General features: G+C 38.5%; 1 protein-coding gene across 1 annotated transcript; it reads right to left on the bottom strand.

Annotated features, from left to right (window-relative positions):
- Positions 1-6850: 6850 nt before the first annotated feature.
- On the bottom strand, positions 6851-20204 carry LOC128373727 (prolyl endopeptidase-like). The gene is made up of 15 exons (XM_053333895.1): positions 19993-20204; positions 14977-15051; positions 14735-14868; positions 14477-14607; positions 14133-14342; positions 13901-14022; positions 13450-13555; positions 12689-12880; positions 10768-10965; positions 10374-10477; positions 9944-10080; positions 9142-9236; positions 8874-9005; positions 8029-8185; positions 6851-7227 (listed from the first exon to the last, which is right to left on the bottom strand). The coding sequence occupies exons 1-15, from the start codon at positions 20032-20034 to the stop codon at positions 6933-6935; spliced, it is 2130 nt and encodes a 709-aa protein (XP_053189870.1). The 5' UTR covers positions 20035-20204; the 3' UTR covers positions 6851-6932.
- Positions 20205-26324: the final 6120 nt, after the last annotated feature.

Raw genomic sequence — 26324 nt, 5'->3', positions numbered from 1 at the left:
GCTGTCTGTTTCACTACTCCCCAAGCATATTTCTTTTATTCCCTCCATGCTCTTCAATTGTCTTCTATGTGAATTGAAAACATCAAATTTTCCCCTTTTAGCCCAGATGTCATTTTGGTAAAATCCTACTCTCCAAAGCCTCTCTCACTATCACGTTTAATACTCTGTATAGAGCTCAGGCCAACTCTGGAAGATGGCCTGAGTCAGATATTTATCCATATTTATTTATGTTTAACCTCTTTAAAAAAAACAAAAAAAAGAGGTTAGGAGGGTTTATTTAACTTATAATATTTAAATAACATTAAGCGAAGCAGTTGTCTTGTTTTTGGGTTTACATCATGAAGTATTTGTTAGTTTATTATATGACCGTGAGTTTATACTAAACAGATTTTTGTTGTTTTTGTACACAGGAAGTGAGAGGAACACTAGGGGATTTTTACTGTCAGCACACAGTATCTGTGTATTCTTGAACACTGGATCTGCTACAGTTAATTTTAGGGTCCATTATCATTGGATTTGTTGTATAATTACAATGTGTGTGTGTGTGTATGTGTGTGTGTGTGTGTGTGTGTGTGTGTTGCAGTATGGATTCAGTATTACCGAATGTCATAAAGATGTCTTTTTTTTTTCTTTTTTTGCTGTTGGATTATCATGTTTAAGTTACTGTTACTATCATGCTCTGCCATACTACTGTATGTGGTTGCACTTTTTTCCCCCAGTTAACTCCCAGAACTCTCTCTGTACAGTGATCCGTCCTTCGATCTTTTCTGTCCTATTTCAATGCAGGAGACATAAAAGAAGAAGTTTAGCGGGGCATTATTTAAGTATCATACAGCTTCACAATGAAAGGTACATACATTTTTAACTGGAATATTCTAACTGGTTTGTATTTGGTACAAAATGAGTTTTAGTTATTTCTCCTTGTACTCTCCTCTGTAACCGTTTTGTCAAAATGAATAAACTCATATGTCCTTTATAGATGTTACCACGCACATGTTAACATATCCTGAAGAAACACTTGGATGGTCCCTTTTACACACACACACACACACACACACACACACACATAGACACAAACACACGAACAAAGACACACATAATCACTAGCACACAACAAACTGGACCTTGTCACCACAATGAATGAAACTTGAGTTGTTTCCTGCTCTGTCCCCCCCCCCCTCTCTGTTACTGTGACCATTATGATAGATGTTTAATACTGTAAATATGTATTTGAAAATGCTAAATCTATTTTTATAATTTGTTTGAAGAACAATGTGTTAAATATAATATCTGCTCACTGTGTAAGGGTTTTATTTGTTTGAATTTAGGGCCATAGCCAAGAAAAAGGTGTTTGGAATATTAAACTGGAAAAAAAAAGTTTCTTTTTTTGTTAGTTTTTGATGATTTTTACCTGGTAGAAGAAATTCTGATGGCTGTTGCAATATTGAAATGTGTTATTAAAAAATCCAATATAAGCAAATGTTCTTTTTCTCCTTGTCGTCTGTTTTGGGATTTAATGTAAACTTGGAGTCAAAAATCCACATATTACAGTATAGTTTGACAGACATGCCAATATTCATTAACTTAGAAGTTTTAAAAAATCCAATAGTTTAAAAAGTTAATAGTAAATAAATGCATACTTTTCCCAGATCCCTGATTTTTATTTTTATTTTTTCAAATATCGAGATATGCACTAAGTGTGACTTTTTACTCCTATACAAAAAAATGATTTAGAACCATTTAGATTTAGATTAACAAAGCATAATTAACAACAAGGTTGATATTTGAGCTTTGGGGTTTGGTCAAATCATTAATTCAATTCAAATGTTTGTAAACTGGTATCATTTTTGAATTGAATTGTTAAGAATATCTCAAAAGTAGCATTTCATATTATAATACCTATTAGCTGTGATGTTACCAGTATATTGGTTGATGTTAGCGTCTTGCATATCTATTATCTGTGTATATTTTAGCCAATAAGTAATGATGAAATGTCAGTAGAGAAATGGAAAAATATATTAGTTTATTAGTTTGCTCACAAGGAAGTACTGAAGTTTATTTTTCAGGTATCAGACATTTTAAAATGATACTGTGATTGATTATGTTGCTTTCTCTCCAAAGATCCTGCTATATAGCTGTTTAAACGATCAGTTCACAAAAACAACAAAAACAGCTCTCTTGCTTGGCATGAAGATAGTTTTGGTTCAAAGGTATCCTGTGGCGTTTTTCTTTTTTCTTTTTTCTAAACCAGCAGCAGTTTGCTTTGAACAGCCGATGCTGTGAGTAAAGTTCGATGGAGTCAATATGATAAACTTTCAATTATCCCTTTACCTTTTAACTTTATTTCTGGTCCACAAAAAAATGAACCAATGACCTTTAGAACTCACTCATCTCACTCATCTTAAGGCTACGTAGGCCTCTTGTACTTATCTGTTGCACACTTAATGCCTGGTATCCACTTACAACTGAATTCAACTTTCAGTTACCTCTCCAAGCCTGCTTCTGGAGTTCATGGCTTTCTCTCTCTCTCTCCCTCTCTCTCTCTCTCAACTCTATCATTTGAACTTATTAAGTCTCTCTCTCCGGGACTGAGGTTATATTACTTACTGTTTTATTACGCAACGCCCACCGTTAGACCAGCGTTGAGCATATGGGAAATTATTGTAAATGCAAATTGACTTTTCTTTGGGATTGCTGCGGGCAGTTGTGTGGGTGTGGAGAAGCGAGTGTGCTTCCATGCCTGCTCACATGGGTCAGAGTGTGTGCATATTATGTGTTGACAGTCCATGGGCATGCATTTCAGATTTTTTTTATTTTTTTTTAATTTCATACACCACTGAGGCAGCAATCCATACTTTTTATATTACTGTCTTATTGGAGTTGAGGATTGGAGTTTGAGACTTAATGAGTTTCATCTCTGAGCCATCGCTAGCTGCAGCTTTCTAAACCTCCCACGCAATCAAACATCACCTCCTTCAGTTGCTGCTTAGTAGACCCGGGCTAAGCAGCAGTTGAACTCCCTGTGCAGTCACACTGGATTTGGATAATTCATTATTGGAGGCTTATCATAGATTTCTAGCTCACATTTGAGATATAATGTGATGAAGAATGCACAAAAATCTTATTTACATGTCCTGCTCATTAATATTCAGGGTTAGAAACTGTAGCACCCAGAACTGGTTGCTGTAAAGAAATGTTTTATTTGTATGGACAACCATAAACATGAATGCGATGCTGTAAGACTATTGTAAATTGGACATCAAATAAATAATGAAATAAAAAATATAGCTGTAAAAATAAATATGTGGCTGGCTCTAATCTACATAATATGAATCATGAAATCCTAATAGACTTGACATTTGACTCCTGCCTGCTCTGGGTCATGAGCCATCTTAGCAGCTGCACACATGCTAAATGAACCGAATAGAGGACTTAATCAACTTTTATCTGCCTCCTGTTCCCTAGTGGTACAAAATAATAAATGCTGTTAGTATGAGTGTGATGTCTTAGTATGCAAACAACATATCCCCCAGTAACTCTGTTCAGTGGCAAGGGCTTTTTTGTGTTAGTTGGTATATTATCAGGCTTCTCACGGTTCGAGCGTAAAGCTTCAATCAGATTTGCCTGTTTATTCACTGTAAATGAGACTGGGACAGAGAGACAGGGAGGGATTCTTCCAAGAGCATGATGCACATCGGGTTTCTAAATGCATTGATTGTATGAGCTAAAATCCAAAATTCAAGCCCAAGACTCAAGTGCTGAAGACCTGCTCAGTTGATTAATCAATTACATTGTTGACAACAAGTTTGAGAGCAAATCAATAATTTAAGTCATTCATCAAGGAAAAATGTCAACCATTTGAAGCAGGGCTGAAACAATTAGTTGATTAATCAATAAGTAGTTGGAAAGAAAATGAATCGGCAACTGTTCAATTATCAAGAAAAAACATTGGTGCTTTTCTGTTTTTATATCATCTAAAATCAAATTGCTCTCTTGGAAATTATAGCAGACGTTTTATAGACTAAATGATTGTTAAAATGAATCAAAACCTAATTGATAGATTAATTGAAAATGAAAGTACTCATTAGTTGCATTCCTAATTTGCAGATTCCAGCTTTATAAATCTGATGATTAGCTGTTGTTCTCTGTTTTGTATTGTCAGAAAATTTAAATAGATTTGGGTTTTGGACTGTTGGTTCAGACAAATCAAGCCATATGAAGATGTCATCTTAGACTCTACAACTTTGTGATAACCATTTCCAAAAATGTTGTAAACTAAAGCATTGTAAAAATAATTTGGAGATTAATCAGTGATGAAAAATAATCCTCAATTGCAGCCTTAACCTCATATCCACTCTGCACTTGGCATCATGCAGCATTTACTGAACCTTATGAGGTACAACCTTATAATAAAAGAAACTTTGGCAGCTGGAAAAAAAGAACAAAAACTTCTTTTTAAAAAAATGGAGTCTAGAAATGAAAGAACAGGAAATGCCACAGAGGTAAAGGAAGGAGCACAAGGTTTCAAAGAGGCACATGGGAAAGCAGACGACACCTCTGTAAAGACATTAGCGATTCCCAGCTATGTGTTGAGAGCCCTCTCCCCTTCTTGTCCTCCCTCTATCCCTCGCTCCCTCTGCTCTGTGTGAAGATTAAAGCGAGCGGCATAAAGGGGAGAGCAGTCCACCTCTAAGCTAGTGTGAAGGGGAAACTTCCCCCAGCACAAAAGTTCTGCACTCCGCTCTTTGCCGAAGCGTGCCGCAGCTCAAATCGGCTTTGAGAAATTAATCCCTGCATTATGGAGGGAGTAAGTAAACAAACGGAGGACAGGATGGGGACCTATGAGGGTGAGGTGGGGGGAGGGGGTGGTGGAGGGAAGGAGCTGTAAGATGTTGAAGCTTTCGTAGGTAAAAGCTTGTTTCTCCAGAGGAAACAAAAAAAGAGATGCGAAGGCTTGTGCTTGCTGGTACATGGGTGAATGTGTGTGTATACACAGTGAGAACAGAGGAAAGAAGGATATCGAGAGGTGACGGGGGGGTTATTGAAGGAAACGAAGCAGCAAAAGCCTAACCAATCCTCTGGGACACTCCTGGAGTAGACCATCACAGCCTTTTTGCTGCGTGATCTTAAACCCCTCACTCTTTTTCTCATATGTCCAGCTTATTACTGGCTTTGTCTTTCCCGGCTTCATTCAACCACTTTGCCCCAGTGGTAGAGTCATTGTCTGCAAATCCTACTCCTGCAGCCTTCTCTACTTTCCCCTCTTCTTTTCCCATGCTGTCTACCACTGAGAGGTACTTAGATAAGGCACAGGGGTTCAGTCTGACGAAATCAGTACTTCCCACTGAGCTGAGATTAAACTCTGAGTGACCGTACCGAACTTCTCTCACTCTCTGTGGTTGGCTGACACACTCGAGGATGGCGGAGAGTTTCCATCTCTCTTTTTGACAGTTTAAACACCCATCTGTCTAGCTGCCTCCGGAGACTCCTCATAAGTGCACTTTCAGTCTCTTGCTGCTTGTCTTCTTGTTGCCTCTCACTGTCTCACCATATATCTGCTGTCTATTATCGCCCTCAATCTCTCAACTTTTCAGTGCTAAACATCTTTCCACAAATCTTTACCACTCCCTCTGTCTCCCTTTACTTGCTTGCTACTATTTCTGTTACATAGATGTATCTCCTTTTTCTCTTACCCGCCAGTGATTTCATTCCCCCCCTGCCAGGCAGAGAAACCGGCAGAGAGACAATATACAGTATTAAGCAGATTGGCATCCTGCTGTTTGTTTTTTTTAGTCCATAATCCAGCTCAACGAAGCAGTCGAGCAGAATGACACTAAATTGACACCTAGCCTTTGACCTCTAGGTGTTGTCAGATGCTTGGAGAAGAGTTTCTATAGTGTCATACTGCCACCTGGTGGAGTACATGATAACTGCATCACACAGTAATTACTTTCATTTTCATGCTGCTGTGTATTTTTACTCTTATCAAGCTACTAAGCTCCATAGTCTACTGACTCTCTCGGTGCAGTCAAGAAATGTCTGAAAACTCAGCTCAACACCTCAATACTTAAGCAACCCATAACGTTTTAGCACTTGGTTCATTGTTGCACTACTTTCTTGTTGTTTATGACATTTCTTTTGCAACTGTCTACTGTCATTTCTTATTTGAATAATAATCCATAAAACAAATCTTCTGTGTAGCACCTCTCTGTTATTGCGCTTTTTGTACCATGGCTGTTTCTGATTCTATTGTCTTGATTGTAAGTCACTTTGAATAATCATGTCAGCCAAATGACAAAATGTAAAATGTCAATCTATTCCGCTACATTAGTACATACTCCACTTCTTATCAAATTATTTTTTTAGATTTTTCTATATAAAATCTTTAAAATGTAAGGTTCATCAGGAACAATATTCCAACTATTTAGTATACAGCATATAATAATGTAAGACTCATATCATTATATATTATTTTACATTGTGGTATTGCTGGAAATAATGATCCCAATAGACATTTCATTGAAAATTTATTATTCCACCATTCATATTCAAATACAAATTTACAGTAAATGTTCTAACATAAATGTCTAAAAAGCTTTCTGTGTATTTGGTTATGTTTTATAAGATACAGAAGAATTATAAGTATTTTTGATTTTCGTTGCACTGTACTTTTTATAAGGCCTTCAGTTTGCTGCATGTTTCTATAACCGTTAACTCTAACTTCTGCATTTGTCTCTTTTTCACTCGTTTCCCTAATTCTATTCTTCCCTTTTCTAAATTCTAACACCATAGCCCCCTCCCCCAATTTCCTCCTCGTTCTACAAGTATGCTTTCTTAAAAAAAATCTAAAAAAACAATTTATATAAAAAATGATGCAAAAAATCATCCCTTAAAATCCCCCCTTATTACCTCACTCTCCCTGTCACATCTCCTCAATTTTTCCAGCTGAGCCCAAGAGTCTCAGCAATGAAGGAAAAGATGTGCGTGTCTTCCAAAATGGCCTTTGCAGTGGGTTTCCCTGCACCGTGCCCGCTACGGGTGTCCACCCTGACCATCAGGGGCTGACGCTGGACAGAGCTGCTGCCCACCCCGTGCTGCAAGGTAGCACAGTACTTCAGGGTGTGGAGGGGAACCACACGATCATCGTGATCTGCTGTCAGGAGCAGGACGGCAGGGTAAGGAGTGCCAGAGTAAGGTGGCTCAGGCAGATTATGAAGAGGAGAATACCTGGGAGACAAGGTGAGAAAGACTGGTTGGAAGGAAAAGTGTGAAGAATCTCTTATCAGGGAGATGAGGGGATATAGGAGTGATTCATGTACTTTAATGTGTGATTCAGTTCCTTTGCATATGTGAGTGAGTGTCAAGCTGAGAACAGACTTTGATACTACTGAAACCAACAAATACTTTACATCCCACACATAACTGTGTCCAACAACACATATTGTTTCATAGATACAACACTGCAGCACATATTGAATGACAGCTTGACTATTATTAGAGATGTGCCGCTAGCAAAAATCCTGAAAATCCAGCAGGAAGACAAATTCTCATGTGTGACTGAATAAAATTAGAAATCGACATCCATCAGAACCCATTTGCCTTGCAGATTTATGCAGCAATCAGAGCAGAAAAGGCAAATACATGCAAGAAAAAAAATGTATAAACTTGGATGGAAAGGTAGATGAAGAGATGTGGGCAATAATGTCAGTAAACTCTGATGAAGACAGAGCTGAAGTTGGGTTGTGGCTTTTCTCTAAAACCTGATTGACTAGATTATAAAATAAATCTCATTTGCTGCACAACACATTACTCATGCTCCCTTGTATGTATTCCAGTAGTAAAATGTAAACTTCAACTGGCTAAAACCAAACATTTATTGGACAATAATAGCAATGTTTCTACCAGTTTAGCAGTCAGGATTTGAGCATAACTATGACATATTTTTGTACATGGTTATATTTTAGTGACTTGTTGCGTCTGTGTGCGTGTGTGTGTGTGTGTTTGTGTGTGTGTGTGTGTGTTCCATACTTGATGAGCCACTTAAACTGATCCTTATCATCTGAGCAGCCGTAGTCAGTAGTCCATGCGTGACCGATGGTGAATTTGTGGAACTTCAGCATATCCATCACCCCCACCTCTGCCACAGCACAGCCATACAGGTCTGGACGCTGGTTCACGCACGCCGCTGTGTGTGTATTTCAAATTTGCGTCATAGATTGAATTTACTTACAAATACACACACTCAAACACACATACATTACATCCCCTTTACCTCACACCGTAGGACACAATCGCTCCTAAATGGCCACTTACACAGCAAGAAAGAAGGCATGAGTTGGGTTTGTGCGATGCCATATGGCAGCCAGCCTTTGGTAAATAATGTGACTAAGCACTGTTTAATGTGCTGTTTAATGACTAAATTAATTGAAGCTAAGCAGCTAACTACTGTTAGATGAATTTGACATTAGCAATTATGACAAAGCCGTAATATAAATAACACAGAGCTTTCAGCATCTTAGCTTTGAAGTTGCAGTGAATTAAATTCAAGCAGCTATGAATATGTGTAATTTTAGTGGTCTTATGGGTGAAACTGCAAAAAAATTGGGAGCTGGGCTGTTAAATTGGGAAGAAAGAGGAGGTAAAGCCTCAGTAACAGATTTCAGCTATATAAATGAAGAGCATGGCTCCCCCACCTACACAACTTCAACTCCTGTGTGTAACATGTAATGGACTGTGAATAATCGTCCATAAGATATACTTTTAAAATCCTTTAATTTCATCTTTCCCTCTCCCTCTGGCTTTATCACTAGATTTCTCAGTAAATACATAATCACATAATGTAATGATGCTCACACAGTTGATCCTGTACTTACCCACGAGCAGCCCTCCATTAGAGGCACCATTGATAGCAATGCGGCTGGCTGTGGTGTACTTCTCCTGGACGAGATACTCTGCTGCACACTGGAAGTCATCAAAGCATGTCTGCTTGTTCCCTAATGTACCAGCTACAAGCACATGATACAGTAAAAGTCAGAATCAGACCAAGGGACATCATGTTTAAAATGTTCTAACTAACACTGTCTGTCTGTCTCTGAGTCACTCCTCAGTATCTCCTGTCTGTCTCTTGTCTTAAGTCTGTACCTTTGTGCCAGGTGAGACCGTACTCTCCACCACCTCTGATGTTGGCCACTGCCAGGATCCCTCCCAGGTGTCTCACATACAGCAGGTAAGCAACACTGAACACACAAAGACAGAGGCAAGAAATAAAAGCATGTACTGTAAGTGCACACAAAGGTTATGGACATACACGGGCAAAACTCATTAGCAGAACAGAAATCTGCCTGAGGCACATTTTTTGTTCACAAAATCTAAACATAAATAATCTAAAGTGGTAGATTTAGCAGAAGCGGTGATAGTAGTAGTAACACTTTAGTACTTTAGTTTAATACTAATTTAGAATACAATTAAATGCTTTTTTGTCAAATTATTTGAAAATCTCACTATGATTTCACTCATGTTACACTCACTCATTATATTCCTATTTAGATGAACTTTCTACCTTCATGTGAAAGTAAACAGTATCATCAGCTAATTTCAGTGGGCACTGAGGATACATCCTTTTCAAGCACCACTGTTCCATTGTCAACATAAAAGACAAAATATACCAGTCAAATTAGAGGTAATCAGGTTAGGGCCAAATGGTAAACAGAACAAACATGACATCTTTGTTATGTTTTGCAGGAAACTGCCATTTAAATGACTTTAACAGGTGCCTGTATATCTCACTCTATCCTGAAGTATTGATGGTGATGTGATATTAATAGTTCCATTACACCTCTACCGGTTTGTACTTGATTAATTGATTGTATCTGATTGTCATTGTCAGCTGACATCCGAGAAGAAAGTCTTTAATAATTGTTAAGAGAGTTGGACCAGAGCTTACTTGTAGTACGGTTGTATGGAAGCCTCAAATCCTCCGTATCCATAAAGAAAGACGGGATGAGTCCCATCTTTCTTCAGGCCCTTGGCATGGACTAAGAACATGGGGATCTTGGTTCCATCTTTACTGGGGTAAAATACCTTAAACACATATGAGAGCTCTACTGTATGGCATGGCTTGCACATGAATGTTTTTTCTACAAGTCAAAAAGAAACTGTTCACACCTACCCATTACCACTTCCTATCCTCTTGTCATAATGCATCCATTTCTGGGAAATTTAAATCATGCTACGTACATGTAACCAGTAAATGTGATAAAATAACAGGAACATGAAATGAAGTGTAAGTGAGAGAAACAATATACAAAGAAAGAATAATGGAGAAGACTTGTGGTCTAATCAAACAGATAAGAACATAAAAAACAGTACATTACCTGGGTGGTCTGATAGTCTTCTTGGTTGACGCCTTTTACCTCCACCTCCCTGAACACTTTGGGTTCTGGGTTTGGTACGCTCAGGTCGCAGTAGTAAATGATACCTGTGTACCAGAGAAGAAATGCCACGCTGGTTAGAGGTTACTGTACGTTTCTGCTATAACACAAGGATATTTGAATTACTCATTGTTCATAACAGATATGAGATATTAATATACAAGTCAGCAGATTGGGTTCACCCACTACTACCTTTGGTAATCCCCTGACTTTTCCTCTAGCACTACCATAAATTTCACCCTTATGGTTTCACTGAAATGTCTCAACAATGACGTTATGTTTCTTGGCATTTAAATAGCAAACAACCTAAAAATAATAAATCAAATAATAGATTTACCTGGCGTAGTGAAGGAGGTAAATTTGTAGAAGAAGTCAGAGTGTTTCTTCTTGCAGCTCACTCCGGCCACTGTGCCAACATCCAGTGGCAGATCCTTGACCAGCTCGCCTGTAGACAGTTCATACAGCTGCAGAATATCTTTCACGTCATGGAGGTAGTTGACCAGCAGGTGGTGGTGGTTTACACAGGACACAAAACCTGCAGAAGGATCCAAAGGGGAAGCAGTAAAAAGTGAACATGATAGCAAGAAGCTGCTTTCATTGGGGGGAAAAAGGAAACCGTATCCTTAGTCTGTCTGTTACTACCAGTATTAATTCCTTAACTGTCAAATTACCTCTTTAACTTGACATTAAAGAGTCATTTCCTAATCCTTTCATAAAGGCAGGTAATGGGGTAAATACATAGGTAATGGCTATGGCTATGGCTATGGATTATGACCGTATTGATCCATTTACTGAAATCTTACTAAGTCTCATCAACTGCCAGCAGAGGACAGTCTAATGTGCTAAATGTGTGTGATGCATTGTAAGGGCAGCCTTATCGCTCAGTAGATGGCAGTGGTGCTACAGAGACTGCTATCTCTCTTTTTATTACACACACACACACACACACACACACACACACACACACACGCGCACACACACACACACACACACACACACACACACACACACACACACAGTAACGAAAATTCAATATATGGAATTTGCTTTTGAGTCATCGGTTTCCAGACAAGGACAATAGAAACCAGACTAATAAATCAGTCACTTTACCATATATGTACCATTTTATGCATTTATGTAGCCACTCATAGTTAATATAGTTAATATGTAAATATTAATATGGCACAAAAAATATATTGGACATATTACTGAACTGATATCATACCTATGACCAGGCTTTAAGAGCCTGACACAAGATAGCATCATTAAACAGAATGAAAGGGCTAAGTTGGAGTTGCCAGTCAATAAAACAGCTGCATGAGTATTCTATTATTTCACAAGTTGTTAAAACTTAAAAAGCAAGCAAGCAGCCTACATTACCTGATGTAACTTTCAACTTCCTTCTGTGAAGTGCATACACATCAGAAGTGTTTGAAACCATGGCAACCAGTGTATATATTCATACACTGACATAAGACATACATAAACATAACAGTATATAAACACAACAGTAGGCAGAAAAACATAGTTCAAATATATATATGAATGACCATAGTAATTTAAAAGCTCACACAAAATACTATGTATCCATTTCTCCAATATAATAATGGAGAAAGCAAAAGAGCACTATCTTTCTCAAATACAGCTTTATCATTAATAAAATAATCATTCAAATTACATCCTAAATATAATTTCCATTCAAATATTCATTATTCACCTCTAAATGTGTACTGGTGTGTGTGCGTGCGTGTGTGTTTACATGTTTCTCAGAGGAAACTCCCACATTCACAGCTGTGTGGCTGACTGTATGATGAAGTACAATTACCATCATTCGACTGACTGATAAAAAAAAAAAACAGCAGATAAAGTGCTTATGGGTCAGGTTTCACTTTTTGAGCAGAGTTCCCTCTGACGAAGGTCCTCAACCACAGATATAGAACTTCCCACTTGTTGTGGTCAGACTGTCAACGAAACATTAGGTCAGAAATTCAGTGAAAAGAGTTTTGCAAGATTTCAGTGTCTGAATTGTGGAACTGCGATTCCTTGTACAAGCCATTTACGTATGACCAAATCTTGGTGGATTTTATTCACACTGACACAAAGCAGCAGCTGTCATGCCAACAAAGGTCTGTTATTCAGTCCCATCATACTGAAATCTCAGACTGAATAAAGTTCACCTGTAGAGAACTGATACTGTAGTTGGACTATACTAGCTGACTTTTGCTTCTACACTCAATTTAATTTCCATTTAGTCTCACCAAGGACATCCTTGTTGTGCTCCGGTATGAGTGTTGTCCAGTGCTGCCTCTCTGGTCTCTGGATGTCTATGTTGATTAGACAATACCTAGGAGCATCCAAGTTGGAGCGGAAAGTGAACACAGTTCCCTCATTGGTGATATAGGAGTACTGGGCGTCAAAGTTGTCCACAAGTTTGACCCATGGCAGCAGGCCTGGTGGAGGAGATTCATTAAATTACAAGATAAATTCAACAAATACAACTCAATTTTAAGAGATGCATCATAGTGGTTTTTATCAGTAACCCATAGCAACTAGCCCAAACACCCTAACCATCCTTTCCCCATAAAATATGGTTGCATGTATAAGCCAGTAACCCATTTTCTTCAAAATTCTACTGCGTGGGAACACTTTTGACTACAAAACTGACCGCAATGTGAGTTTTGAAATCTTACCATCTGGTGAAGTAACCACTGAGTCACAGTCATCAACCACTGTGTCGAACCTCTGCTGATGCAGCAGTTAGAGCAGTTATTTTGTAATACGCTACTTTACATTCTGCAACCAGGTGTGTTTTCCAATGAATCAGTGTTTGATATGAAAGGACACACATCCATTGCAACATTGCTTGTGGATACAATGATTCTTCAATATTTATTGACTTTAATGGATTCACTTTTTACTGTTACATCACAGCAGACCTACAGTTTCATTTAATACCTGTGATCCTACTTCTCAAGAAAATATGAGATCTGAGTTGTGAGCTTGTCACAAGGGTACAGACCTGTGATGCCATTGGGGAGCTGCTGCAGGTCACAGTACCACAGCTGGTTGACAGGCTCACAGCCTTCAGTGATGGACAGAACAGCATATCTGCCATCATCCGATATCTGGAAAAGGAAGGAAGACAGGAGAGAGAACATGATTTTGTGAATGTCAACTTTCTCTCATGGCTCCAACCACCATAAATAACCAAGCAGCCAGGTCAACAATCCGTTAAAAACACCAAACAGATGAGAGACACAAAAATCTAATATTTAAGAGCCCAGCCTTTTCTGGAAGGTGGCTTACTTGACACTTTTTATTAGAACATGTGAGAAAGTTTAGTGAGTATGCATTTCACAACTTAAACACTTTGACCTACAGTAGGTACAAAGGTGTATTTAAGTGAAACTACAATTATTTAGATGAGTGTCTTTTGATAAATAATTAACTCAAGTTTAGTATTCACTTACTATAACGGCACTGTGCCACTTTGGATGATCGGGGAACTCTGCAACCAGAATGTCTTCAGATTGCTTGGTGCCGATGACGTGGAAGTAGAGCTTCTGATTGATGTTACAAGTGGTCTCTGTGCCTTTAGCAAAATACAGAAAGATTACACAAGTCATTTTATGTTATGGTCAGGTTAAAGGTGTTGTTTCTCTGATGCATCATGTGCTTATGTGCACAGTTTCTCGTGCTCACCATCAGTTTTGCCCTCCTGGCGAGGGTAGCAGTTGTAAAAGATGCCTTTCGCATCATGAGTCCAGGCCAGGCAGCTGAACTTGACCCTCTCCAATACATCATCCAGAGGGGTGAGGTCATCTGCCTTCATGAAACGAATTGTTACCCAGTCTGAGCCACTGCTACTCAAACCATATGCAAAATATTCACACTCCTCTGACAGACGGCCCACTGGATAGCAAAAAGGACAAAGAAAAGGAGGAATGAGCACAATTTTCTTTTTTCATTCCTCTGCTTGTCTGTGAGTATAGGTGTGTTTGTGAACACTAATATATGCAGTATATGTGCCCTGCAGTTTAGCTCACTCTTCAGTGCCACAGTGCCATCTTCGGACAGCTTGTTGGGGTCAAAGAATACAGTGGCAGGTGCATCAAGAGAGTCCTGCACATACAGCGCATCCTGGTTCTGGAGACCTTTGTTGTGAGAGTAGAAATACCTAAAAAGAAAAACAGGAAATAAAGTTGCAGCAAGCATTTTATGTGACCCCAGACACACAATTCAAGTATTTCTCCATAATGTAGTTGTTTTTCTGTTTCAGTTATCTCTTTCACTTGGTTTAGTACCTCTTCCCTCTTTTGTAAGGGCAGCTGTATTTGGGATAATCATAGAGCTCAGTGAGACGCTGCTGGAATTGAGCCCGGACAGCACACTGCTCCAGGTATGGCATGGTCAGTTTATTCTGCTCCTCAACAAAAGCCTGAGAAAGAAACAGGGGCAAGAGAGATAACATTTGTAGATTTTTTCAGGAGAAAGCACTCCTTCCGCTTCCTGTGCAATTCCCCACACATTCTTTATCTTCACATACCATTGTTTCTTCACTGTCGGGGTCTTCCAGCCATGCATAGGGATTGCAGATCTTAGTTCCATGGTAGTCATCCACCTGTTCAAAGGATATTCAAGTTAAACAGGAACAAACACACAAAAATACACGTGAAAAGAACTGTGTTACATCTTTGGCAATCAAACTTGATTTTCTTGATAGAAAGGATTCTCTTTTGCAATGTTTAACCTCCTCTCAAAGACAAATTTCAGTAGAACTGACTAACTGTCTGTGTACTTGCCAACTGTCGTATTTCAATTTGGCTTGTAGGCATGTTGCTTGTCAGTTTTAATGTTTGGTACAAGATAAGATGCCTTTGAAAGTCCCTGATGCACCAGTGGGCAGACTGGATTTGTTGCCTGGTCTCCAACCATACACACTGTATCTACTGTGTCTACTGTGGCACCTGGTCAATATTCATGCTTCCTGTAATCTAAACAAGAGATCATTTTTCTTTAGTTTTCAATTAACCTTAAAAGTTATCTTAATATCTTCTGAGGCTTAGATGTTTATCATGATGTTAAGATATTAACATCATTAGTAGTCTTTTTATATATATATAGCATTTTATATTAGCAGTTTTGTACTGATGACTAAACAGTACACAACTTCCCATTCTTGAGTGAGAAAGTGTGTCTACTTACTTATTGCTTACTTTGTTAGTTTTGGCTGGTATATGTGTGTGGTTATAAAAAAATATTCTACACAGTTTCCTCATAGACACTGCATCACTTTTCCTGAGAATCTCACCGGAACTTGCCATTGACAATACAGCCATTTAAGTGAAAGTGGCTTTAGAGAAGTTTGTTACACAAGATAAAACCGGTCAGTGTTTGTTTGGAATGTCTTATGTGTTCATTCAACATTTTCAGTCATTTTTAAGACTGCAAAAGGATGAATATTGAGGGACATATTTTAATTTTTGCTGTATACACTTGTACATTGATTTCACCAGATATATTTAGATTTTAACATCTTGAGCTTAATAAAGAATTCATCACTTAAACAATTATCATAAAAGGCCTGAAACTCCTGGTTGCAATGCCAGGAAGGACAAAGATACGTACCTCAATTCAATCTATTAAGCACCTTTCTTCTGGTGTATTTTACACATTTCTGTCTCAACCTCCACAAAGATGATAACACTGATGACTAAAATCCCCTATCTCTACAATTCTCAAGAAGTCAGTGGACATGCTAGTAGCCCTATTTCATAAGGCATGACTCCTACAGGCATTTGTGTTTCAGTTTCACAAGTCATGTCAATTTCATTTATATAGCCCAGTACCACGTAGGCATGTACAATGTATAGAATGCTTTACAGGGTTAGCCAGTCATGTTTTCCGTTGCAGCTGTCTGGTGCCATTCACATTCTGCACTAGTCTGGGTATGGTGTTTAAAGAAATGGGTATGAGAATGGAAACACATGGAAAACCTGGTTGATTCTCAGCACATCACAGTGGTGAGCGGAAGCCCATGCATCCCTAGCAACAGTTGCAAATCTGGGCCTCACAGACACAGTACAGATGAGTTTGGGTTCAACCTTGAATGCCATGTTTGTGCATCCGCTGCACAAGCCCTTTTGCTGCAATTGCTCAAGCATGTTAGGCGTTGAAAATAAGAATCACGTCTTCCAAGCATGCCAACCGCAGATAAGATGGCAGGGTGTGAAATATGACCAATGTGTAACCATGAAGTGTGTCTGGGACAAGTTTCACATTGCATTGATGTCTGCACAAACATAGGAGTGGAAAACAAAGACATCTTACATCATATAATTGTGGTTTATGTGGTGAATCAAACTGTCAAACATTTTAGCTGCACGTCATAAGATAAAAGAATAAAAACAGTATCATTTTAATTTTCTAAGATCACTGCATAAACTGCAGTCATATTTGGCTAATAACAACTCATTTGAAAAGTTCCTGAAAAAGGCCCATTCTTACATACAATTTGGGAATGTCTATCAATGTTGGAATATTATGTTAAATAGGTTTATAAATTCACCTACATGTTTTTTTGCCTTGGACAAAAAGCCACGTTTCACAGAACAACTACAATTATGCTACACCTCTGACACTGATAAATAGAGTGGATAACATCATTTTGTTTAATGAATGTGTATTAGCAAGACTCAAGAGTTAATAATGTAAGATGTTTTACCTAATTTTGAAGTTAAGGTAAGTGATGTTAGTTGAAATTATAGAGTGTTTTATGTGTTTGTAACATTTTATCTGACTATGTAATTCAGTTTATATAGCATGCATGTGAACAAGCAAGCAAAATGTGGTTGGTCTTAAAACTTTCTCATGATAAAGTTAACTTGTAACAGCAGTCATATCAAATCAATCACCAAAACAGCCTTCTATCAGCTTAAGAACATATCCAGAGTGAAGGGTTTTATGTCTCAAACAGACCAGGAGAAGTTGATTCATGCTTTCATCTCAAGTAGACTCGACGACTGTAACGGTCTTCTGACTGGACTCCCACAAAAAAACATTAAACAGCTGCAGCTCATTCAGAACGCTGCAGCTCAAGTTTGAACCAGAACAAAGAGATCAGAGCACATTACTCCAGTTCTAAAGTCTTTACACTGGCTCCCAGTCAGCTATAGAATAGATTTTAAAGTTCTGCTACTGGTCAACAAATCACTGAATGGTTTAGGTCCAGACCACATGAATGACATGTTAGTAGAATATAAACCCAGTAGAGCTCTGAGATCTACTGACTCAGGTCAGATAGTTGAGCCCAGAGTTCAAACTAAACATAGTGAAGCAGCTTTTAGCTGTTATGCTGCAACTGGAACAAACTACCAGCAGAACTGAAATCAGCCCCAACAGTGAACATTTTTAAATCCAGGTTAAAAACACTTCTCTTCTCCTGTGCTTATGATTGAGCTCTTTTAAAGCACTTTACTGTACATTTTAATCTTTCATTTGCACTCTATGTCCTTTTAATGATTTTAAAGCTAATTTATCATTTTATGCTGCAATCTTATATTTAATGCTCAATTCTAGCATTTTATGTATGTCTTTCTATTTTTCTGTACTTTGTTTTTATTATGGGGGGTTAATTGTATGTTTTACTGTTTCTGTTTCATGTAAAGCACATTGAGTTGCCATTGTGTATGAAATGCGCTATATAAATAAAACTGCCTTGCCTTGCCTTGCCTTGCCTTGCCTTGTTAAGATGTGGTATGTACATGCACTGCTACATCTAAAGTATGTTTGTTTCACATCGATGTGTGACATGTCGTCATTTCCCTTTGTCAGGTTACGTTATGCGGTGTAAGGCTAGGTGTCGGTGCTTGATACATTTATGGTATCAGTCCAAATAACCCAGTACTAAATGATATGGACATTTCTTAAGTCAAGTTATACCTGATCTCAAACGTTTTTGTACCCAGATTCAGAAAAAAATAAATATTTGTATGGTTTTGCTCACAGTCACTGCAACATCACTGCAAGTGTGCAACGAGTAATTGGCCAACTAACCAAACAGCTAATATCTAGTCTGTGGTGATACTACTTTATTGTGTAAAATCATTTGGATGGGGAGGAGAGGTGGCATTTTACGCAACTGAATTATTTTATTTACATGATGGAGTAGACGGGAAAAAAGTACTCCACTGATATCAGTATCGCTTTGAGAGTACTGATACTGCCCCCTCATTTTTTAAGCCCTAATGCATTTTCTGGAAATGATGCACCAGGAAATCAGGTGATCCCTATCTGTCCTTGTCCTATTAATGTTTCCTTATGTTGCCTGGAATGCTTAGTCATTAAATGTCATTGCTGGTGAATTGGAAACACTGCAAACTTTTGTACCGTAAAAGGGAGCAAGTTTCAGATAAAATAAAGACACTTACCTAGAGCTATAGCTACCACTGAGGAAACGAAAGTCATGCCCTTGCTATTTTTTCTGGGAAGGTGACATTTCGTGTGACTCTCTACAATAATACAAAACCATGACATGGCAGGGTTGGGATGGCTGACTAATACAATTCATATTCACCTTTTACAGTTTTTATGGAAACACTACAATTAATCACTTCATGAAATTAGACCTGAAATTATTAGATAATTAGTCAGTCAGTGGACGGAAAAGTAATACATTCAATTTGTTTAATTTGAGCAAAAATTAAAATCATTTACCTGTTCCAAATTCTATAATGTATAGTTTTCTCATTCTTCTATGAGGTTTTATTAATCTTATATGAGGACTGTTAATGAGATGAAACAAGCTATTTAAATAAGTGAGCTTGTGCCTTAGGAAACTGTGATGGTAATTACTCCTCTGTTTTCTGACTTTTTACCAAATAAACAATTACTTTTTATGATGAGGGCTTTGAAACACCCTATAAAGCATCCATCACACTACAAGATCAAATTAACAGAAAACTGATCACTTTATTGCTGGGGGAATAATGTGAGATTGATTGATGCAATAATGCTTTCCATCATTTTGATATTACATAAGTTATATGGAGGTGCAATTATCCTGACTGCTTTATATGTTTAAAACATTTTATCTGTTTGACATTCAGTCTGCAAAGCATCCAAGTGCACTGGTATGTAAAATGTAATTAAATCTGGCTAAATGATGTTCCTCCGTATGACTGCACGGCCTAAACAGAGGGGGAAAGGCGTTGACAGCGTCTAAATGAACGACACACCTCAATGGAGCTCTGACAGCCTCAGCAGAAATCAGTGGCCATTATGGGGTTATTATATTTTGTAGGATGTCTGTATTACTTTAACTGAACTGAAGGACAAAGTTTCCCCTGCTTTCTCCACGTATAAAACTGCTGCGTCACTTTTACGGGCACTCGTTAAAGTTGTTAAAAGTTTTGTTTTTGAATCTGCAGTCATTCGCCATTTGTCTTTCTAACCGTGCAACCACATGATTTGTCTTTCTCTTCCTGGTCTCGCTTTCCCTGCTTGCGATGTGTTTGCTGCACAGTGAACAGACAAAAGGGACAGCTGGACTTTTGACACTGACCTTACTCTCATCTCTTCGTGCAGCCGGGTACTTAAACGCCATGGTGAAGTTTCTTAAATGTGTTCCTCTGTGTCACTGAGTCGTCTTACTGTCGCTACTGAGTTTGTTTCTTTGTTTTTTTATGGTTTTTGTTGTTCTTAACGTAGCGTCTCGACCGAATTAATGGAGCCTTGAAATGAAAGTGAAAGCATTTTACCTCACAAGTACGTATACACACACACACACACACACACACACACACGCGCGCGCGCGCGCAACCGTATAAACCGCCTTCAGTTGCCTTTGAACAGGAAATGATGTGTCATGCCTGACAGAGGCATAGCACACGTGAGTTTGTGTGCGCACGCATTTCACGTTAAATTGAAAAAAAAAAAAAGCCATACAATACATGGCATCTGATCTGAGAAATTAAGTTTCATGACGCAAAATCCGCACATTGTCTTTTCCACAAGAAGTTGTGAAATATTAGTTATCTGAAAGAAAAACATAGTGTTCTTCAGGGTTTTCCAGGGCAAATGCAGAAGAAACGCTGACCTATAGGCCAAGTTATGTTTATTAATTGATTTATTTTAATGAATTTAAGAGTAAAATATACAGTTTTTGGATTGTATCTGTTGTCTGTTGTTTTCACATAAGCAACTTACAACTTTAATAAACAGCTTATTCATCTAAAAATAACTCATATATAAACATATATTTCCCCCAATTGTGAAGATATAGCAAAATGTATATGGTTATGAGCCATGATGATGCCCCAAATTCGTTTTACCACACTTTGTCATATGTGCCAATTACATACGACATGTGGCCCAAAAGTCAGTGCTATTATTTGGGCCAAATTCTCCAAATTTGAAGGCATGGCAAAATATATGTGGTTATGATTTGGCCCACATGCATTTTACCATACCATATCTCAGCCGCTGAGTGCCGATGAAATACCACATATGGCCCAAAAGTTGATATGTTCTGTGTTGCACTTGGAGAGAGACGTATTTTATTGGTTATTCCCAGACAATAAACAGCAGGCTGCTTAATTTATGGTTGATTGAATGCTCTGTTGTTGCTGTTTTGGGGGAAAAAATGGCATCAACACACAAATTCAGTTTGACTGCCTCCAATTTGTATTTGTGAAAAACAAATATGTTCTGGTCCAATAGTGCTAAAGTATTGGAATTAAAACAGCATTAGAATACAGTCAATACATTTTATTTCTGTATTAATTAAATTACATTTTAGCAACATGCATTGTTTAAACAGCATGGTTATGTTCACTGGGATTTACATGAGACATTTGTTTATTTTGTTGTCTGCAGTTGATTTGTGGTGTAAGCTATGAAAGTCAAAACTTCAGTTGTCTTCTGGGGCCAAATATATTTGGCAGGAGGGCTGGATTTGGTCCACGGACCACTATTTGCCTACCATGGGATGTTGAGTCACACAGCAGAACACCTCTTGAGCCCTTTTATTGGCATGGTAGCCAATGTAGTCTAAATATAATCATTTACTTAGTACTGAACTTGACATCAAAAAGAAGCTAACAAAGAAAGGAAAGGAAGGGTGTATTTGCTGACACAGGGAGGCATCCACACCTGACAGAGCAATAAGCAAGAGGAAGTGTGCAATTGAGTTATTGTGGACCCCACTCATCAGAAAACAGCTGCTTGGAATAGGCCACTTAAATCCTTTCTAGGGCAGCCTGTTATTGTCATTAGTAGATAATTAGTAGGTTCATCTTGTTAGGAAAAAAATAATACAAACAGAAATACAAAATCCAAAGGTGTTTACTGTACAGGTGTCACACAGCTAAAAAGATGATAATACTTACGTTTGAGAAGCTGAGAGCTGTAAACATTTAGCATTTCTTTGTGGCTATTTATGTAATTGCTAGTGTAAGTGTATCATCAAAATTGTTAGAGATTATTTTCAGTTGGTCAATTAATACGCAGACATTTGTTGTGAGCGAGTTTAGGAAGTATCACCACAAAATGGTGCAGTCACCAAATAACAAAAATAGATGCCCACAGAATGTCAGTGACAACATATGCATATGGTTTTGGTGATGAAAGACCAGAAACATACGCAGTTGTCATGGCCAAACCAAAGAAGCAAGACTACATTTGAAAGTAAATAGATCTTATTTAATTGAAACAACTACTAAAACTATGAGTTTGCAACAGTCAGTATTTACACAGCTGTCCTTCTCTTCACAAGGCGCTTTTCCAGAAAGTCATGTGATGTATTAAATGGTGCATGATGCATAGACCGATGTCATTCACCTCATTTAGATCTGTTGTGTTATGAAATTTTCCGGAACCGGTCGGAACTGTTTCAACATGTTGAAGCAGTGTGTATCCTGGATTAACGCCACTCACGATGGAAGGACTGAGACAGAGAGAGAAAGAACAAAAACAGAGTTCCAGACGTGTAATCTGTCTAATCCACAAATCTGTGAAAACGACTGGGGAGAAAAGGGGGTGGAAAGGAGGGGAAAGACGGAGGGCATGGAGTTAAAAAGAGAGCTAATTTCAAACTAATTTAGCTAAGGTGATTAAGTGAGACTTGATGAGAAAATAGGTTGTTAAAAGGCCATGACCCTCAGAGTATTTACCTCTATGTCTTAATGGTTATATATGTACAATAACATGGCAGCCCCCAGATAGAATTAGTTAAGTCTGTAGTTTATGCATTGATAATTGCATTTCTGCCATTACAGATTTCGTTATTCGGTCCAGCTACTGTTTTTTTATTCAGCTTTCTACTATTTTTTATAATTATATGTGCATCTACTACATAACTTGCATTCTATTACAAGTAAGAAAGAAAAATATTAAAAAATGGTTAGAGCACAAGACTATTTAATTAACAAAACCACAGTTTCGGTCTTTGTCATGGAAAACATTATGTTGCATGGAACATGATGTACAGATTATTATCTGATAGTTCTGTTTAAAATGCTGAGAGTAGAAAAAATCTAATTATTATTCATTTATAACACAAATGTATGTGATATATGAGTTGCAGCCACATTGCTGCTCTGAGATTAAACTTTCTTCCTTTATGACCTTCAGAGTATAACCCTGTTTTTGTGCTAAATGTAATTATTTTGCAATTGCTAAAATAAATTGATCATGTTATCAAATTTAATGTTTCTTAATTTGTGGAATTGCAAACATCTCTGAATTGCTAAACTAGCCCACTTAGCCCCATGATGAATAATGCCTTTGGCTATTACTTAACAACTGTATGGCAACAAGTGCTTTAATTGGCAACACAGTTAAAGGAGGATCCCTAATCTATGGGGCAGTTGGGGATGAAAGTGGACCAGGCCAAGCCACAGGCAGATGGGTTGTTATGGAAGCAGATATGAGGCCTCAGACAGCCTGAGCCATCGCTGAGCTTTGCAGCGGCCCGACTGGTTGGCTGGGCCCCTACGGCGGCTGGCTTTGGCCTGGCCTGCATGGCGTGCTGTGCAGATGGGCCCTAATTGGCTGGAGAGACCCAGGTAGTTTGCCAATCTGTGGAGACAGATAGATTAGATTAGCCATGTCAGATTACAGCAGAGCAGAGTCAGACAGTGTCATCTGACAGCCATGCAGTTCCAGACTCACCCACTGAGAGAGAGGGACAGGGGAGAGGAGAGGAGGAGGGAGGGGCTGATTGGTCATGTGAGAGGAGGGGGGAAAAGAGCAGATGATGACAACAGTGTGTAAATAAAGATGTGTGACTGAAAAGGGAACTAAAGACAAAAAGAAGACAACTAATTATAATGCCAAGCTGAAAGAAAAAAGATTTGCCTGTGTGAGAATAAAATGTATGAGGGATGAAGATAAGAGGATGTATCTCATATTCTGTCATTACAACATCTTGGAATCGCAGTGCTGCAAATGAAAAAATCTGCATATTCCAAATGGAAATATGCCTGTGCGTAAACACATGCACACACAAGTGAACAACATTATTTACTCTATGCCACGCTCCTCAACAGATGGTGCAGAGTGCAGCCACTGAAACAGATAATCCGTTATTGTTCTGGATATTTTGATTATCGTCCTGGGTTGTCATTTCAAAATCATACATAAATCAAACCCTAACCTTAGCTTGATCCTGGGCTTACTACTGCTCTGAAGCTAATATCTTTGGCTAAAGGCCCAAAGCCGTATTGTAATATAACTGAGAGTGCTATTCCATAAGCTTCTCATTTGAGAAATTGACAATGTACAGATTTGTTTTATTTAGAGAGTAGGCTTGGGGGAGATTTGAAAACAGTGTTTACCGCTGCTAGCTTGCGCAGCTGTTTTCATGTTGGATTTAATCCATTGACACCAAAAATGTAGATTTTTTTTTCATAATACGAAATTGTGAAATACATTATGCATCACCTCAAGTGGTACTGCCACTATACAAAAAAATACTGAATGATAACACTGTAATTTGGGTTATGAATTTTACAATTACATTTTTCCATATTTTTCCAGTCTATATTTCTCAGCTTCTTTCACTGAAATAACAAACAACAAAGATTTTAATTATTTTATAACAGACATGTCCTATCCTGGTTTTACTCTAATTAAATCCATAAGCAGCGCAACTCAACCTTAAATTAGTGATAATCGATAAAGACCGTCCTGGTAGTTGTGGCCTGATGCCAAGTATTGATCTGTGGTTAATGTTTTTGTTCTGCGGTACGCATGAAGCCCCAGGGACAATAAAAGACCAGTGAGATTAAGACAATTAGGGGGTTGGTGGTTATCCAAAAGACGAGAAGAAGAAGAAGATTAAATGAGGAGATTTAGGTCAAAGTGGTGATGTCCAGAGGAAGGAAGGAGGAGGGGCAGGGAAAAGGAGGAGGGCAAAGAAAGGGTGGATGGAGGAAGAGGAAGGATTGAGGTCAGAGAAACTGATCGCTGTAGCATGGGACACTCCCTCTGAGTGGTGAAGAGAGTGATGTAGGGAGGGCCAGCCTGATCCATGGCATGACTACATAGGATTGATCTGAAGAGCAAGGTGGAGTGTCACCTAAGGTTTCATCTGTTCCCAGCCAGACACGCCTGTCTGGGGATTTTCCTTATCAGTCCAGACCTCTGAATCAGCACTGACTGCTCTTGGTGTTTTTCTTTTCTTTCCTCCTCTGCCCTCTATGTGTCTCACTCTCATCCTGCCCCCATCTTTTTCTGGACAGCCTAATTAGCAGACATTTTTATTGATCCCATGGATTTGGTGCTGAAATCCCCTTCTCTGTCTGCCAGACAGATCTTGGCTAAAGTCTTTCTCTATCTGGTGGTCTGTGGGGATTGGGGAGGGGGGCGGTAGCACAGGTCCACCTGTTGACCACAAGCCAAAAGCGTGGAGACTTTGCTGCACCCTTACAACACCCCTTTTCCTACCCCTTGTCCCCCTCTATCCCCACCCCTCCCCATAAGATCATCTCCCACTCTCCTAACCCTCTGTAGCCCTACAATATCCCCCTACTCGAGTTTCTATGCTAGATATTAATTGCATTTGCTGTAGGGGATGGTTAGAGTTTTAGTAATAATTAGGGTTTAAGGCTAGTACAGTCTCATTAGTTCACTGTAGCAGATTGAGGTAAACACCCCCTCATAATTGAACGACATGGAAAGATTAGGAGAGCATTATAAATCACAAATTAGCCAACCTGTACCAGCTAATAAAGCAACATCTGTTGACACTTGCTGTAGTTGTACTTTACAAGACATATAATGTAGATTACATTCTGCAGAAGTTAACAGCGTATTTATTTCCTTATGTTTTTTTTGCTGAGAGCAAACAGGCTTTAATATCACCACATGGCAGTGGTGGGAAACTGTAATGTAACATATCAAGTAACATATCTTTTTTCAGCACTGCTGCATGGAACAAGCTTTTGTTCAACCTTTTAGACTGTATACTAAATGTTGTCGCTCGCTTACACATCCGATTACATAATTTCGGGATTGCCGTTCAACAAAAGGTTATAAGTCCCTGCAGGGTAAACAGTTGTGGAACTCATTAGTTTCCCAATCTGTCATGTGGGATAATTGTCTTCCAAGACAGTACATCTAGGGTTGATACACGTGTATTTTATGATAGGCAGCATGTACCTGCATGTCAGACAATGAATGTAAGGCCATAAAATGTAACACAGTGTGTCATTTGTTTTGTGTTTTTGGATGTGAAGCAGGGTTCACGTATGACTGAAGACACATTTTTAGGTATATGAGAATAGATGGCACTTTAGTCTCGTCACTTCTAATAACAGGAAGATCATTTGAATGCAGTGTCAAACTCTTACAAGAAGTCTAAAGCCACTTCAGACTCACAGTGTGAGACTTTAT

Source organism: Scomber japonicus, chromosome 15 (genome assembly GCF_027409825.1).
Source record: "Scomber japonicus isolate fScoJap1 chromosome 15, fScoJap1.pri, whole genome shotgun sequence".
Taxonomy (NCBI): domain Eukaryota; kingdom Metazoa; phylum Chordata; class Actinopteri; order Scombriformes; family Scombridae; genus Scomber; species Scomber japonicus.
Note: the sequence above shows the minus strand (reverse complement) of the source record. Positions and strands in the feature narration are given on the sequence as shown.

Excerpts from the sequence above, each read along its gene's own strand:
- LOC128373727 (XM_053333895.1), bottom strand. The coding sequence starts at position 20,034 with ATGGCGTTTAAGTACCCGGCTGCACGAAGAGATGAGAGTAAG. Across the intron at positions 14,343-14,476 it reads TGGCACTGTGGCACTGAAGA|TGGGCCGTCTGTCAGAGGAG; the intron begins GTGAGCTAAACT and ends TTTGCTATCCAG. Across the intron at positions 7,228-8,028 it reads CAGTTTAAGTGGCTCATCAA|GTATTCTCCTCTTCATAATC; the intron begins GTATGGAACACA and ends CTTGTCTCCCAG.